The following is a 16,672-nucleotide window of genomic DNA, read 5'->3' as shown; positions in this document are numbered from 1 at the left end:
ATGCCCATCTCGCGCATCTCCGCTCCAGCCACCTCTTTGCCAGCGCACTCCGAGCGATGACAGAAAGATACAAGACGCAACAAAAGCCGAGGAGCCGGCTGTGAAGGAATATAGCCTAAGTGAATGATGGACGGATGATGAGAGGACGCTTAGTTGGCAGACAGTCAGGAGAACCGCTGTCGCAGAGGACAAGGAGAAGGAGGAGAAGAGACGGAGGCACATCTGCCGTGACTTTGGGGGTTTCTCTCCGGCAAAGTGGAGAGACGCCACATTCTTCGAATGCCGAAATTCACCGTGTGTGAGAGGAATGATGTGTCCCAGTTACCGTGGTTTACCAACATGTCGATTTTGGCGACCTTTTGTAATTTTTTAATTTGCAATTTCGCCAGTTAATGTAACATTAACATAGTTGCTGCGCGAGTTGGCTAAAAAACGGCTTAAAAAATACTGTTGATAGGCCTAGGTGTTCTCTGTTTATAGCCTATATTTTTAATTTGTAGCATCCTTAGGTGAGTGTTTGGCATCCCAGGGCGCAGGATAGACTTGTTTTGAGGGGTAAAGGAGAACGATTTTGAAGAGGCGATCCCCCCACCTCCTCCTCCCCCTTACATAAATGTTTGCGTGCCGTTAGTCCTCTCGTTCTCGGTCGACCCCCCCCCCCGAATGGATTGCTGAGTCTCACACGCAGACAGACGCATTTCATATGCACACAGAGACAGCCAGATCTGGACATCATCTCACGCGCACACACATCTCCTATGCATAGACAACATAATTATACAGACCTCCACCAGCCCTCTCACCCCCCACTATCTGATGACTCCCCGGCGTAGAGGTGGACGTGGTACGGAACCGACTGTAGCATCATTCTCATCCTCATCTTTAACACTACCACTGTCATTACCACAAGCCTCCTCCTCTTCCTCACCACCACCACCATGTCCTCGTCGTCGCGCAAGATCTCCTCCGAGTCGTTCAGCAGCTCGGTGGGCTCGGACTGCGGGCTTGAAAGCCCCGGGGGAGACGGAGGGGACGGCGGCTTGGAGACGGCGGAGGAGAGCCGAGGCTGCCCCTTCTCCTCCTTCCCCTCCTCCCACAGAGCGGTGCTCTGGAACGGCCGCAGCCCCGCCGAAAGGTCGGCGTGCCCGGCGGGCGAGGAGCCGCAAGGACCCAGTGGACCTCACAAGAGGGTCACCAGGAGGAGACGGGTGAACCTGGACTCGCTGGGGGAGAGCCTGAAGCGACTGACCTCACCCATGGTAGGCCTCCAGATCGGTTCAGAATATTAGATATTATTATAGAAAGTTGTAATGCCATATTCATAAAGGCATCTTGTAGGCTACATGTTCAATAGCGACTCAGTGTTAGGTTGCTGAAAACTGATATGATAGTCAAACTAAATTTATAGTTTTACCATAAATTTGTAGAACCTTCTTCAAAAATATGTTCAAATGTATTATAGGTCTAGATTGTTTGTTATTCTGTGTACAATTAGAGCTGGGCATTATTGACCACATCAGTGACTTTTGGCCTTAAGATAGTCAGTGATTTTTCTGTGAAAAAGTCAATATGATGGCCAAACAGCCAGAGGCATTTATTCCATTCCACACAGCTGCCTACAAAGTTGGCCTTTGAGACCAGGAAAAAGACAACATTCAACCAATTCCACCATAGTACAATTATCAAATAAAATCCCAGAGGATGTCTTTTCTCATATCATGATGCAATTTGTGCTGTGCTGTCTATGAAAAAAAGCCTCTTTTCATCCATCACTTGTGGTGGCCTGAATCATCTGGCAGATTATATAATAAATATGTTGTTGTGAGGGAGGGAGGGAGAGAGAGCGATGTCCATCCCCTGTCTGTGTATATGTAATGATGTGAGGAGTTGGACAAATGAGTTTCTGTGTCTGTGTATCTGTGTCTCAGTTGTATTACATGCTGTAATGCAATTAAGCACTTATTAGAGCTGAGACCAATTGTGATAGATGGCGTGTGATTAGGGCATTTGCTTTTGCATAGTTCTTTGTGATGGTGTATCCATTTGGGATTTGATTGCATCTCCTGTAATGTGGCCCCTGTTATATAGTTGGTCAACAAGGAAATATAGTGACAAGTGGACAGATAAACAAGCAGATGTCTGAGATGTGGACGAAACAGAAATGCCATATGAGAGAGGACTTTCACATGAATAACTCATACTATCATTTCAAAGATAGCTACATGAAATTAAGTTGAATGCCAATTAGCAGGATGTGTAAAACTGTACAAGACTCATGAAAATAACCAATTCTTAATAATTCATACAGTATTTTTCCTTTCATGAATCAGTTCAAATCCCAGTGTAATCATCAAAATGTGAATCTGCAGTAGGAAGTGTGGATCTGACCTAGTTTAGTCTAAACCTCTTTCTGCCCAGAGCAGAGGTTTCCTGCCAATATTCATATAAAACAGGATTTAAAAAGGTGACACTTTCAGGCTTGAATTTAAAAGTAACAAACTCTCTAAATACAAAGTGATTTTTCCCATATATTTTATGGTCTAAGCAGTTAGCTGCTGTATGATATTTTGGCCACTAGTGGTTTCTAAAACACACTCACTACATTGGATATTTTAGCTTCTTACTGACACATTGAACAAAAAAGGGCAATGTGAACATCTCAAAGAAATCTTCTTCCTGGTCACCTGTGGAATGTAAGAGTAACAGAAGTTTTACTACATGTTTGGTGTGACAGGTTGGCTGCAGTTTAATCTTTTGTCAGTCCAGATAACCAAAACAAGAGCTGAAAGTGTCAGAAAGCATAGAGCTGCCAGGTATGGTGTTGATTCTCAGTGGTACCAGCAGTTCTAGCAAACAGTTTACATTTATATTTCATTTAAAGCTGGTATGAAAAATAAATCGCTAATTCACTTCTAATTTGTATCTTTGTTTTATATCTGTTCTGTTCAAACAAAAGAAACAGCTATGGTCCATGAGATGAAATTAAAAAGAAAGCCATACAACTGATGAGATCCACAATCAATGTACAGCGCTCCATCCCCCCAACAGTCACATCTTGTTTGAGTCTACATAGTCCACATTGTATCCTGGGCAGAGGTAGAGATGGGTAGGTAGAGGGATTAATGATAGATGTGTAGCTAAAAGAAACCGTTTTTATGCTCTAGGCATTGCCACTAATCTAGGAGTTTTGAGCTCACATGGGTTCCACGTCTATTTATGTTGGGTCTCCACATAATAAGAGCACCACTGTGTTTTTATCAGACTATTTTGCTGCCCAGGATCAGCCTTGCAGAATAATGAAATTCAACAGCACAGCTAAAAATCTGAAGTTGGTGTATATTGGAGAGGACCACTGAGAGCCAACTTCAGTTCTCGGCTGCAGCTCTTACTGGCCCTGATCTTTAGTAGATCTGTAAAAACATAGGACAGAGAGAACACTTAAAGACAGGTTTGTATAACACTCAATGATAATATGCAGCATTTACATGTGGGCAACATTGTGGAACTGTTTGTGTGTGTGTGTGTGTGTGTGTGTGTGTGTGTGTGTGTGTGTGTCTGTCTGCATGCATGCCAGTATGTGTTTGTTTTGTTTCCTGTAAGTGCAATTACAGACATCAGTTGGGCAACAATGGAGCCTTTTTTTATTCTACATATGTTACGGTCATTATGGTTTTGTGCTTGGTCACAGGTACATGGAAAGTGTAAAAGTCCAAGGTCTTTTCTCAGTGTTGAAGAGTGTGTGTGTGTGTGTGTGTTAGACTGGATTGTGCATGATAGAGCAGCTTAAGCTCCTTCTTTCAAAAAAACATACTGCAGATTTATCCTAAAGCATGTTTAATGTTTGGCCACTTTTGAAATACATTAATAGTGATGGTGCCATCAAAACATTTAATAGCTACCATCAGTAGGAACACACAAAAGCAAATGATCTAATAGAAACAATATATATTCACTCCCTCATTCATTCACTTTCACAACACACTGTTTATTGTGTTAATTTTTGTTCTCTCTTACACACACACTCTGCTCATACACACAGTGGCTGCGTGCAGTGGCGGTGTCTGTTGTTGACTGCAATGGACCGTGACAGAGAGAACAGAGCATGCTCTCTTTGGTTGTCTTTACCCTGATCACACTGACCTAGAAGCTACACCACACACACACACACACACACACACACACACACACACACACACACACTCACATGTGTGCAAACATTCATTTTCTATCTCCCTCTTTCTCAGTTTCGTGTATACACATGGAAGGTGGCTATTAGCTTAGTGACCCATGACGCAGTTCAAAGGGCCCTGAGTGTTGGCCACAAATATGAAAAACAATGAGATAATTGTGTGAGCATGCTAATGTGCGTATCCAAATCTGTGGTCTTCCCTATTGGGAATCAGTTTTATTAAGTAATAGACCTTTCTTGCTTTTTGCTAAATACACAGTTTGGCCACTGTGCTGCATGCCTGCTATTTTCATGGAAATTTCTCCACTCTGCTTTGTATGAGTTTACCTGTTGAAGTTGGCTGTTGGCTGTGATCAGCCTGTCTTTGATTTTTATTTTCAAATGGGGCTAGTTTCTTAAAATCGTGAGAAAAAGTGTTGATCTATGCACCCACTAGTGATGTAATTCTAAGACTATTCATAACTCCACTGGCCAAGGAAACATACAAGTATAGAATGCTTTCTTCTGAATAATGAACTACAACTCAAACAATCAGTATAACAAAACAGTATTGTAAAACATTTTGTCTGTATCTGCACAAATTAGTGATAATTCCCCTTCACCACAACTCTATTATACCATCACTGCAGTTAATGAAAATGATTGACATGATTCACAAGTCCTTTTAGCAAATTCTCCTTTTTTGGACAGTTGACATTGAAGCTGAGGCAAGTAGCAAAGGGATTTTAAACACAGTAAGAACTGCAGTAGTAGTACTTATAGACGTACACAACTAATAGGCTTGTAAGTAACAGGCTCAAGGTTGTCAATCTACTGAAGGTATTGATTTACAAATACGTAATTGTCTTCCCAAGTGGCCAGAATGTACTTAACTGATTAAGCTGGAATGATGATAGAATATACAAAGAAACACACCTGTAGGTTGCAGAGGAGTCAACGAACCACCTCCCAAATCACAACAACAAATTGGTGGATTGATTGAACGCCTGTCCTTAACCGAGCTTGTCCACTGGCGAAGCATAATTCCAGCTTTATAATGACACATAGCTCACAGAAAAGTTATACGTTGTGCATCTCTTTTGCTGTACATTACTTTCATGATTTACAGTAAGTGCATTCAACCTTTGTAGGGAACAACAGCTAGATGTCATCAAATATTTTGCCTAGTCAGGGCAAAATATTTACCCCTGCCATGTCCAATGCAGTGGCTGCACTAACACCGCTGTGCTGCATAGTCACATTAATTGGTGGGCCTAGGAGACAGCCTCAGAGATCCTGATATAAAGCAGATTGCAACAGAATTGTTTTCTTTGTGCCTGCTTTATTACTGAGCCCAGACAGAGAAGCCTGATGCGTCTCATGCTGGGATTTATCTGGTGCGGTCTCATCTGGTGCATGAGTTTCTATTTTCTTCAGTAGCGGTGGCAGCTTTCCAACTGTGCTGAAGCACCAGCACCCACTGCTCTGTGACCGTACACCACACCAGTTCATGCTAATGGAAATTTGGAGGGGGATGATGCAAAAACAAAAAGAAGGCAAGGAGCTGGAGCTGGTCCACTGCGCTGCATCTGTCCTAAGACACACAGGAAAGGTTCACATACAGTAGAGAGAGTATGGTTGAACCTCACAGTGGAAGAAAGCAATACAGAGCAACAGAGCAAGAGGAATGGAGTGTGTATTGGTGAGATTCTGCTTCCCTCCCAAGGTAAAGAAGGAGAGAAAACAAAAGAGACAGAGTGGTTTGGATAAAGAAGACAGGGCTTGAGAAGGAGAAGGGTGAGATAAAAGAGGAAAGGAGAGAAAGTTTGACATTAAACCCTCAACCTGAAATATTGTTGGTCTCATGTTGTTTTTCTAATCTGCCTTTACATGTCATTTCTCCTGTCTACACACTAGAATCATTGCATACAATCTTTATTCAGTCAAGTAAACACATTCAGATTATTACCATAATTCTGTTTTACCATGTCAAGTTGGTAATGTCTTAATCAAATCATCCCAGTGTACATGCTGTAGTGTGTTTGAACAAGCTATGCAGGCGATCTAAGACTGGTCTACTGGCTGTTTACCAAGTCCCACCATCTAAGCACCTTGGCGTATGTGACTGAGTGAGATTAATGCGTGATGGGGTGTCGAATTGTGTGTATGGTAAACATGCCAGCAAATGGAACAAAGTGGATGAATGATAATGTGTGTGTGCACAGTATGTGTGCAAGTGCGTGGTTGATAACAGTTGTTTGGTCATGTTGTAGAATCCTGTGCACACCATAGACTGTATAAAACGTGGATGTAGTGGACGTGATGTAACCCATAGGCTTCTGAACAGCCGTTGTGAAGTTTTTTTGGGGCAGCTCAGGCCATTACTATCTTGGCATTGTCTGACTCCAGTAGGGCTATACATGACGATTATTTTTTCAAATCAATTTGTCGATTAATCTAACAACTAATTTTGTGAATTCTAAAGAAAAAAAAAGTTACCTATTACTTGATTAACATATCAAAAACATGTCTAGTCAATAAATCAATATTTTATTCAATCATCCTGATGAATCACATTTGAATAATGACAATGGTAGCATATATTAAAATGAATCAAATTTCCATGTCACTGATGTGTTGTGATAATAACAATAACAGACATTAATTAGGCTACTTAAAACTTTAAAGGAGCATTAGGGAGTTTTTAGCGGCCACTAGCTGTGTGGTTTTAAGATTGCAACCAGGTGTGTAAGTGTGCTCGCTTGAACTCATATGAGTGAGCATAATCCAAAATTCAACCACTTTTATACAGAAATCCTGCAATAAACGCAGAAACACCGGCATGCCGGCTGTGGCTTTTCACTCACACATCTTCAGGCTCTGTTACTTCAACGTTCCCCGCTCAGAGGTAGCTCAATACCGGCTCCGTACCTTTCATTCAGCACAGCCAGCCACATATTAGGTAGGTAGGTTTACTGTCACAATATAACAAGTTATAGAGTGAAAAAATTGTGTTTTGTAACTCCCTTCTAGGGCTGCAGCTAACGATAATTTTAGTATTCGAATCTTCTATTGATTATTTCATTGATTCATTGATGCGTCGTTTAAGAAGTACCCCCCCCCCCTTCCCACGTAACTGGATCAGCTGTGCACGTTTATAAGTGATAGATATTTATTGGTCCTTTCGGAAATTCATTGTAACATCAGACCAACAACCAGACAGCTGATTTACAAACAAAAACATCACCCAAGTGCTGGTCTCCAAACCACGTTTTGTCAAGAAAACATACGTGAAATGTGAAACGGGAAATGAGAGATCCTGCACAGCTGTTGTTTGTTATTATAAAGATAACAGTTATAAAGACAAAGAATATGAATGAAAGGATGGATTAGCACATGCAGGTGGCAGGGATTGTCTGAGCTACAGAGAGAGCTGCAGGGGAGTTAAAAGGTGCAGCTCCCCGACACCCAGTTAACTCCTGACTGTGAGGTTACAACTCAAGGCCCAAAAAGTAGAACAACAAACGCACGTGTGCACATTTTCAGCTGAGGACTGCGGCTTACTTTGGCTTCACCTCAACAATCAATCGTGATTTCAGTTAAATGCTAAAGTTGCTGTTACTGTTACCTTGTCTGTGGTCCGCTGGCAGAACACCGGCTGCTTTCTGAGAAGGCGCTGTCATGCTGTTGCCGAGGTGACATAAGTTTCGTTTTACGGTGGACGGACTGTGACATTACAGAGTTGTTGTTTTCTTCAGCTTGAAATAATACTTTGGACACTTTCTTTTTTGTCCGTTGCTGTTTTCTCTCTCTTCCTCCACTTTGCAAACAGCTCCATTATAAGCATGTCGTTTTCACAGCATAAAGGCGATGTGCAACAGTAATAAATGTCCCTGCGAAACACTGTGCTGTAAAGTTACATGGATTAAACGAAGCATCGATGCAAAGAATTTGTGTCGAAGCATTTTATTAATCGATTTTATCGATTTAATCAATACACCATTTCAGCCCTACTCCCTTCTGCTACATGGCAGACAATATACATTAATAAATAATCAATTATGAAAAATGGTAAACATAAATAAACTATCATCACTGGAGCTGTGCTGAGGATGACAGTGAGACCCCTTCACACAACATGCTGGAGACGTACTGAGGCACTGCAACGTTAAGGTAATAGTTTTATCAGCTTGAGGTTGAACTAATCCATGCTCATTACATAATAACATTACATTTACTGCATATAGCTGATGTGCTACATCGGCGTTAGCTCACCTGTCTACTTTTCAGTAACTAGTTTACTATCTGTGTATCTTTCACCTGAGGCTCAGCAATGTCAACACAGCTAAATGTATTGGATGATAACGAAATGGTTAGTGAGCTGGACTGAATATTATAACCTAATTTTATTGTCCTACTTGTGCTAATGTAAAATGTATGTTGACCCATGTGAGTTCATTTTTCCTGAGCCAATGCTGCCTAAACTATGTTAGCACTACGCTGTGTTATTGTCCCATTGAATGAAGACATGCAATGTAATGTAGTGCACCAAAGCGTCGGCTTGTTCCATTATCCAACTTATACAATGAAAATTGAACAAGAAAGTCTAAAACCGGAAACAGAGACCGTTCGCCTTCAAAGTAAATGCGATCGTTTTAAAGGTCAATTTAACGATAGCCTAACTTAATAAATAAACAGTTAGCTTAGCCTTAATATTGTACATAATTCATAATTGTCGTATTAGTTATTGTTATTAGGCTTTACCGCATTATTTTAATTAAATTATCAATTGGCTTGAACACTGGAATTAGGCTATAGAGTGCTGTGATTCATGCCAGTGCAGGGCTTTTCCTGCATAGAGAAAGTTTTGGCGCCCCCCGAAGAGGTTTTTCCCGAGCGCCAAAGGAAACTCACCAGTGACATTTGCATTAGCTCAAGTAGGACAATGAAATTAGGTAATACCCCCTAAACTGGCATTTTTCATCATACAGTGTTAACAACTGCAGATGAATTATACTTCACGCACGGACAATATAGCCCCGTTTAAATGTTTCTTCGATGCACGTAATGCAAGTTGTCGTATTTATGTAATCAATTACGCCAACTACGTTGATGAATCGCCCCAGCCCTAGACTCCAGCTAACCCGAAAAGTGGTAAAAAGGTGGAGCTGAGGCGGGGTGAAAAAAGCCTGGTTGCTAAACCACCAAACGCCTAATGACCTGAGAGGGCACCCACCTGTCACTCAAAGAGTCCACGTCCTTAATTTTGTATAACTTGAAGCCTTAACATTATCTAAATGTTATAGTTATATAAAAATTCACCCCTGTGAAACCAGGCTGTTAACATGTTTATTTCTGCTGTAAAGTTGGGCATTTTAAACATAGGGTTCTATGGGAATTGACTCACTTTTGGAGCCAGCCTCAAGTGGCCATTCGACCATTCAAGTTTTTGGCACTTCCATGTTGGCTTCATTTCTCATCCCTGGAGGCTCAGCTTGGTGCACACACTATAGTGTGCATTTTCTGTGGTAAATGAGTAGCTGAATCAAGGACGCAGCGAGAGGAGACTGTGATGAGAAAACACCAATTCTGTTCTACACACACATGTCTACGTGGGGAATAGAGAGGTAACACGGAGTAAAAGCATTTCCCTCACAAACAGAGTGGTAAAGTATGGCCCTCTGGGTGTTTTTCTAAGTTATCAAGTCTATGCAGTTGTTTGTAATAAGTGCCCATTTTGCCTCTGTTTTTGCTAAGGCTCACTGTAGCTAAAAAAGAAAATATTTTTGTATCAGCAGGCGTTGTTTCAGATGGCTCTGACTGCTACAATAATCGCAGCGTTGTTGAGAACATGAATACAGCATAAATAAAAACGAGTCAGGCTTTGTAAAGCCAAAGATTTGTAATACTTTATCCAATTGGTTAACTACAATTTGACATCTCACCCTTATTTAACCATATGTGAAAGACCTATATTCAACCTTTAAACACCTGCTGACTGACACACATGTAGATTGGTTCTCTGACTGCACACACACAGTCTTGCTCATTTCTCACTGTCTCATGTTTTTGACCTACAACCCCACAATTCACCAGTATTTATCTCTCTTGTTCCCTCTCTTCCTCTTTACATGCACACACACATGGCACACACAAAATCTTTCCTGTATCTGTCCGGAGTGGGCGGTGAACTCCGAATGACCTCGCCAGCTGGCACACTATGTTCTAGTATTGTCACTACAGACTTGCATTTGACTGGTATCGCAGATAATCATATTGCTGCTCGAGCACATCATAGGCCAGCTTCACACATGCACACCGCAATCCAGAGTTCTATTGTGGTCATCTCTAAATTCTTATTAGTATTACCAACGTTCAATTTTATTTTTTGAAGACCTTTAAAAAATAGGAAATATTAAACACAAAAAAGGATCTCTTTTGACATTCAGTTTTCTACAAACACTGGCCTATCAGGAAGACTCTTCTTTATGACACTGAAATATAAAATGAAATTAATGACAATAATTGTTCGTCAGTAATTGTACTGTAGAAGCTACTTAGACTCAAGGTAAATATAAAATATATTTTTTTGCAGAAATAGTTAATATTCCACTTTTAATTTTCAAAAGAAGGCTGTAGGCTAACAGATAGGCTTGTTCTAAATGGAATTCAGCCATCATTTATTTTATTATTTACACCTGTGCTTTTCCTACTGTAACAAGTCAAAATGTCTTTGTGAAAGGGTCTATTAGATATGAATGTGCCTTGGTTTCAGTTGTACTTCAGGGTTGTTGGTCTGCTCAGATGGTGCAGGTTATAAAAAGAAACGCACCAATTTGTGTGTAATATATTTCAATGATTTTGGGTATTACTGAATATGTGCAGTATTGATGCGTTGAGGTGCAACAAATGCAATCACACATGGATGCACAAGTACATGCTTGCACACAAACACATAAGCTTGTCTAATATTTCCACTTCTTCTTGCAGACACAGACTGTTCAGGAGGCTCTACAGCGAACTCTACAATTCTACAGACAACAAGAGATTAGGTAAGACGCTTGCCGTCGTTCTCTCTTGCTGGTTCTCTGTCTGACTCCCGTCCTCCTTTATGAATCTACGCACTTACCAGCTGTCTACATGCTGTCTCGTCTTAGTGTCCCTATCACTCATTTTCTCCCCTTTGCCTTTATTTTTCTCACATCTCTTGTTTGTCTGTCACACACCTGCTCAGTCTCTGTGAGCCTTTCACTTTTTTGCTACCCCTCATTCTCCCTGCCTCCTTGTCTTTCACACACACACACACACACACATGCGCACACACATTCTGTATATAGGCACACTCCTGCACCTCCTGTCCCTCCCTGTCAAAACAGTAAAACTCAGTAGAGAGGATTCAGCCAGGCACAACACGTCCTAACATTTTCCATGAAGCACCCACTGCATACAAATATAGACAGTGGATTGGGACCTCTCTGGATTTTTATATTTCTATGGGGATTTTCTTTTTCTCTCCTGTCCACTCTCATTCACACTATGGCCTCACTTTTTGTCACTCAGTGTTTCCTCTGCCTGATTCATACAATGGAACTGACCCCCGGTGTACTTTCCGCAAATCATATTTAGCCACACATTAGTCTGTTCTGCGGTGAAGGCATTTTTCTGTGGCCTTCAGCGTTTTTGTTACACTGCTTTCTGTGTGTCCCATTGGGAATGTGATTGAGTGACTTTGGACTAAATGATTGTGACCATTTCCAGAAGTAATTACCAAGTACACTATTCCAGGTTTGTGGGTTTTAGGCAAGTGCTTGTATAAACATTTCATTGTGTGAACTCAGCCAACATTATTGTGAGGCACAGTATCTCAACAACTTTTAATATAAAAGTCTGAAAGCAGAGCACTGCACTGAAAAATGGCCACGGTACATTTTGAGGGGAAGAGGTGGAGGTTCATCCAGTTATTTACTTATTAGCGCTTTATTAGCTCTTCTTATTTGCTGATCTCATTGCTAATCATGGCTTATCCTGTGTGTGTGTGTGTGTGTGTGTGTTTGGTTCGTGTCTTTGACAGGTGTCAGGAAGTTGGTAGTGAGGAGAGGCGAAGAGAGCGGAGAGAGGATAAGTGTCCATTTCTAGAAAATTCTGGTTCAGAGGAAGACGTCCTACAAATCCTACAGTACATGGCTACCATTCTGGGTAAGTATGTGAAGTGTGTGTATTAATGTGAGTTTGACGGTGAGAAAGGAAGGGCAAAGAGGGAGGGGCTTTATAAATTGGTCTGTGCGGTGTCCTCTGTATATGAGTTGCTGCTGTTATGAGTGTGCGTATGTATTTAGTTGTCACCTCTTTGTTCTGGCCATGTTATTTTTGTTTGTGCTTGATCGATTGTACTGTACTGTGTTATTTTTATTATGCGCCAAATCACACGTAGGCACTACTTCTCTCTTTACCCCCTATGCATATATGCGTCAGTATCAATATTGTTTATTTATGTGTATGTGTGTGTGTGGACATTTACACAAAGTTATAAAGCAACCCCTCAGGGGCTAGACCTCTAAAACACATTGTAGACACTTTTAACGCAAGAGGGAAACACAGTATTATGGCCTAAGTAGCACTCATATAACACAAATATACAAACAATATAATATTTATACGCACAAAAACACGCACACACACACATTGTATGACTCACTCTCAAGGCTTACACTGTCTCTATGGCCTAACATGAAAAAACACACACATTTACATGGTGAGTCACTCAGTACAGCTTCATCCTCCCTCTGTTCCATCTAAGATCACTTAAAATACCAACATTTCTTCTGTGGGGTTTGTGTATCTCAAAGGGAGAAACAACTGCATTTTTGAAAAGTCTTAAAGAATCAGTGTCACGTCTTAGCGCATAGTTTGCAGTTTTCTCTTTCTGCACATCTGTGTACTTGTGCCCTGTTAAAATCATATTTAATGCTTTCCAGATTTTGTATGTTTTCCAGCATATTTTTTGTTCTGTTTTGTGTTTTCATTTTTATTGAATGTCAATTTTAATTTGGCTATAATCCTTTAATCCTATTTTTTATTCCATCAGCAGGCATGTGACATGATTATTTTATCTTATCAATATTCGTTATTTTAGCAAGGCTTTGATGTTTGATTACTTTGAATGCTGATTTTCTGTGGTTTATATCCCTAAAAATTATGTTTTGCTGAATTTAAATCTTGGCCAACACATATCATGGAGAAGAGGTTTCATGTAACAGGAAATTATTATACACATTTGGAGGGAGGTTTCGCATTAAGAAATTATATTGAAAGACAGTGAACCTAGATGTAAGTCTAGTGTAGGTAATTGATTGTGTGCATGTGGGCAGGTTAAGTGTATTGTTGTGTATCACTGTCATTAATGACTTTAATTTGTGTGTCTCCTCAGAAGAGTGGCATTTTGCATTGCTGACGGCTGTTTTGCGTCCCCTCTCTCCCAGGAGTACCATTCTGTGAGTTGCGTGAGCATTTCGGTGAGGTGTTCTTTGGCCTCTGCTTTGAAGAAAATGAACGAGTGCTTCGTGCTGTAGGTGGCAACCTCCAGGATTTCTTCAATGGCTTTGACGCCATTTTGGAACACATTCGCACCTCCACGGGGCGCCGTGCCTCATCTGAGAGTCCCTCCTTCCAGTGCAAGGATCCCTACGAGGAGGAGACAGGGAGAAGAAAATTGGCTAAAGTTGCAGAGCAAGGAGAAAAAGATGGAAGAGGGAAGGTGTTGCTTCTTCATTGTTTCAACCCTGCCCCTGTTGTTGGTTTGGTCATGCCAGGGTTGATCAGAGCTGTTGCCAGACGGATCTTTCATTCAGAAGTTGAGGTGGAAGAGGTGCCACCTCTAACTCCTTTACTGCCCAGTGAAGATACAGAACACACAGACTCCACAAACCTCACCCCAACTGCGTCCCCCACTGCTTCACCTTCCTCGTCCCCATCCCGTCCCTCTCCTTTCCCAACCTCTGTTTCCACAGTTTGCCTGTCCTTCCAAATCCAGGAGACACGCCCACCTTCCGTCTCCTCTTTCCCAAATGCTGCCCCGATAAACACTAAACGCCCCCCCCCCTCCCTCTCCACGAATCCCAGTGATCTGCGCATTGGCCTGGCTACGTTTTGCCGTGCCTTTCCATTTCACCTTGTCCTGGGGCCTCGCATGGAGCTACTGCAGCTTGGAGAAGGCCTGAGGAGACAGGCTCGTATTGAGCCTCACCGGAGCCTCTCATTCAGGGACTGTTTTGAGATTGTCTCACCCAAGATGGAGCCTTCGTTCCAGGGCATCCTCCTGAGGCTTGCATCCCCATTTACCATCCGTACCAAACCCGATGGCATCAAGGAGGCTGGCACTAAGGAGAAGGTAAAGATGTCAATGGTTTACATGGTTTCATTTTCAAAAAACACCATATTTTTGAGTGAGAAGCTGGTAAACTGGTAAGCTGGTTCAGCTGTATATCCCCTTACCAGCTTGGAAACATAGACTGGAGCAAGAGTTTCAGAGTGGTGAGTTATTAATTTGTAACAAATGTATCTTTCATTCATAAAGTTTTAACTGAGCTCTGTCTCTACATCACAGTAACAACTTTATGTCCATTGACTGCCTGGAGGGTAGCTAGTGTTTGGAAGGGAGAAGAGAGACAGCAGACGGACGTCTTGTCACTTTGTGCTGCAGCAGCTGAGTGTTTTTCCACCAGTGTTTTTGAGGGCATCGGACTAGTCGCTAGCGAGCATTATAACGCGCATTTTGCTGTGACGTCACAGAGAACAAAAGCAAGGCTGGACTACAATCAGGCAGTTCAGAGCAGTGTTTTGGGAGATGGAAACTCCCTTTGGGCTGGACTTTGAGCTTTTTCACTTTGCAAACCTATTACATGCACAAAAATGTATATAACTCAATAAAGGAGAATGAAAAAGCCAAAAAGCATAATATGATCTCTTTAACAATCCAATGAGGACACCAGAACCAGTAATGAATTTGTCCTAACATCAGGCCTGTTGTAGTGGGTGACATTCTGTTTTTAAAATGGTAGTGGCCAGGGTAGTTTATTTAAAAACGGTCTCAATTTTGATCACTGAACAGTAGCTCCATGTCGGGCAGACGGTTCCATTAAGTATGTCAGTCATAAGAATAAGTCATAATAATGTAGTTTACAGTGCCACAGTAAGCTTCATGATAACATCTATTTGTTTATTGCTAATCTGGGTTATAACTGCACTTTATATGTGCGTTTATATTTATATCTGTGTTTTATATGTGTGTTATACTCTGTGACAAGCACAGAACTGTCTGTAATCACCATCTCTGGGCAGGGTTATGTTATCAAATGAGAGTTTCCCTTGAAGCATTGGAAACATGTACAAGAAAGTCACAATTTGATAAGAAATTCCAGTTTGTTACAGATGTCACCATTGAATGCAAACCCACAGGTTTCTAACACGTTCTCCCAGGAGTCTAGGGAGGACAGCAGTGTTGTTTCCTACTATTAAAGTAAAGGTGTACCGTTGTCAAAAATAAAGCAAAGAAAAATCACACTCAGACTGTTGATGACACTCTTGTCTATACTGAACACCATTCCACCACACTGCTGTACCACACCCGCAAGCCTGTGATGTTTTTACATGGGAGGAATGAGGTTTGAATTGGTTCCAATTTGCCAAAAACAATTAATCAGTCAGAGTTGTATGCTATATCTAGTTCTTTATTTATTGGACGGTCTCCGCAGGCTGTCAGTGTCAGCACCAAACACCCAAATAACCAGAACTGACAGAGAGGAGATTGATCAGTTCAGCTGCGTTGTGTGTGTGTGTGTGTGTGTGTGTGTGTGTGCTAGGCATGTTTGCTACACTAAGCCTCACACTCAAAAATAGGAGTAGATTTGTATTGTAAATTACCGGCACGTAATGGGCCCCCATCAGAGCAGAACCCTTTGATTCACCACAAAGGAACTAGTTTCTGATAGTTTGTCCCAATTCATCCTGAACTAAAGGAAAAATTACTGAGGAAACACACTGATTGAGGCAACCAGATGATACAGGGGAAAAGGCGTTTGTGTGTTATTGCACAACATAAGTGGTACCTTTGAGGGAACATGTCCCTGCCCCAAGCATCTCCTATACACCGTCCACAGACAAGAGTGGATGTTAAAATTACAACAAACCAAACAAACATGCAAATATAAATCGGTTGGTTTCTAAGTATTGTTTAAAGGTACATTTGGGGTACTTGAATGTAATTTTAAGGGTTCACATAGTCCTACAATTAGTACTGTAATGCACTATTATGTTGTTAGTGCCACTGATTCCGAGGTAGCTCTCAGGTTTTAGTTGAACACAATTCCCCCCAGTTGTATTTACTGGTTGTTGAGGGATTTGAAGTTTTATTTTTACATTGCTTTGTTTCTACTCTTCTTGTGCTGTGCTTCTTAGTGGTATCTTATCTAGATGGGGGGTAATTCTGTGAGTGAACCAGATGAGGGA

The 16,672-nt window shown here is 41.4% G+C and overlaps 1 protein-coding gene across 2 annotated transcripts in view; it reads left to right on the top strand.

The window, feature by feature from the left end:
- The window catches only part of gucy1a2 (guanylate cyclase 1, soluble, alpha 2), a 49,765-nt gene continuing 33,093 nt past the window's right edge, over positions 1-16,672 (top strand). The window contains exons 1-4 of one of the 2 annotated variants that reach the window (XM_046074551.1): positions 1-1,259; positions 11,159-11,220; positions 12,240-12,364; positions 13,648-14,555. In XM_046074551.1, coding sequence (XP_045930507.1) covers positions 939-1,259; positions 11,159-11,220; positions 12,240-12,364; positions 13,648-14,555 — 1,416 coding nt within the window. In that variant the 5' untranslated portion in view covers positions 1-938. The remainder of the gene's footprint in view (positions 1,260-11,158; positions 11,221-12,239; positions 12,365-13,647; positions 14,556-16,672) is intronic. The other variant, XM_046074552.1, reaches the window with a different exon arrangement.

Source organism: Micropterus dolomieu, linkage group LG17 (assembly GCF_021292245.1).
Source record: "Micropterus dolomieu isolate WLL.071019.BEF.003 ecotype Adirondacks linkage group LG17, ASM2129224v1, whole genome shotgun sequence".
Classification (NCBI taxonomy): domain Eukaryota; kingdom Metazoa; phylum Chordata; class Actinopteri; order Centrarchiformes; family Centrarchidae; genus Micropterus; species Micropterus dolomieu.
Note: the sequence above shows the minus strand (reverse complement) of the source record. Positions and strands in the feature narration are given on the sequence as shown.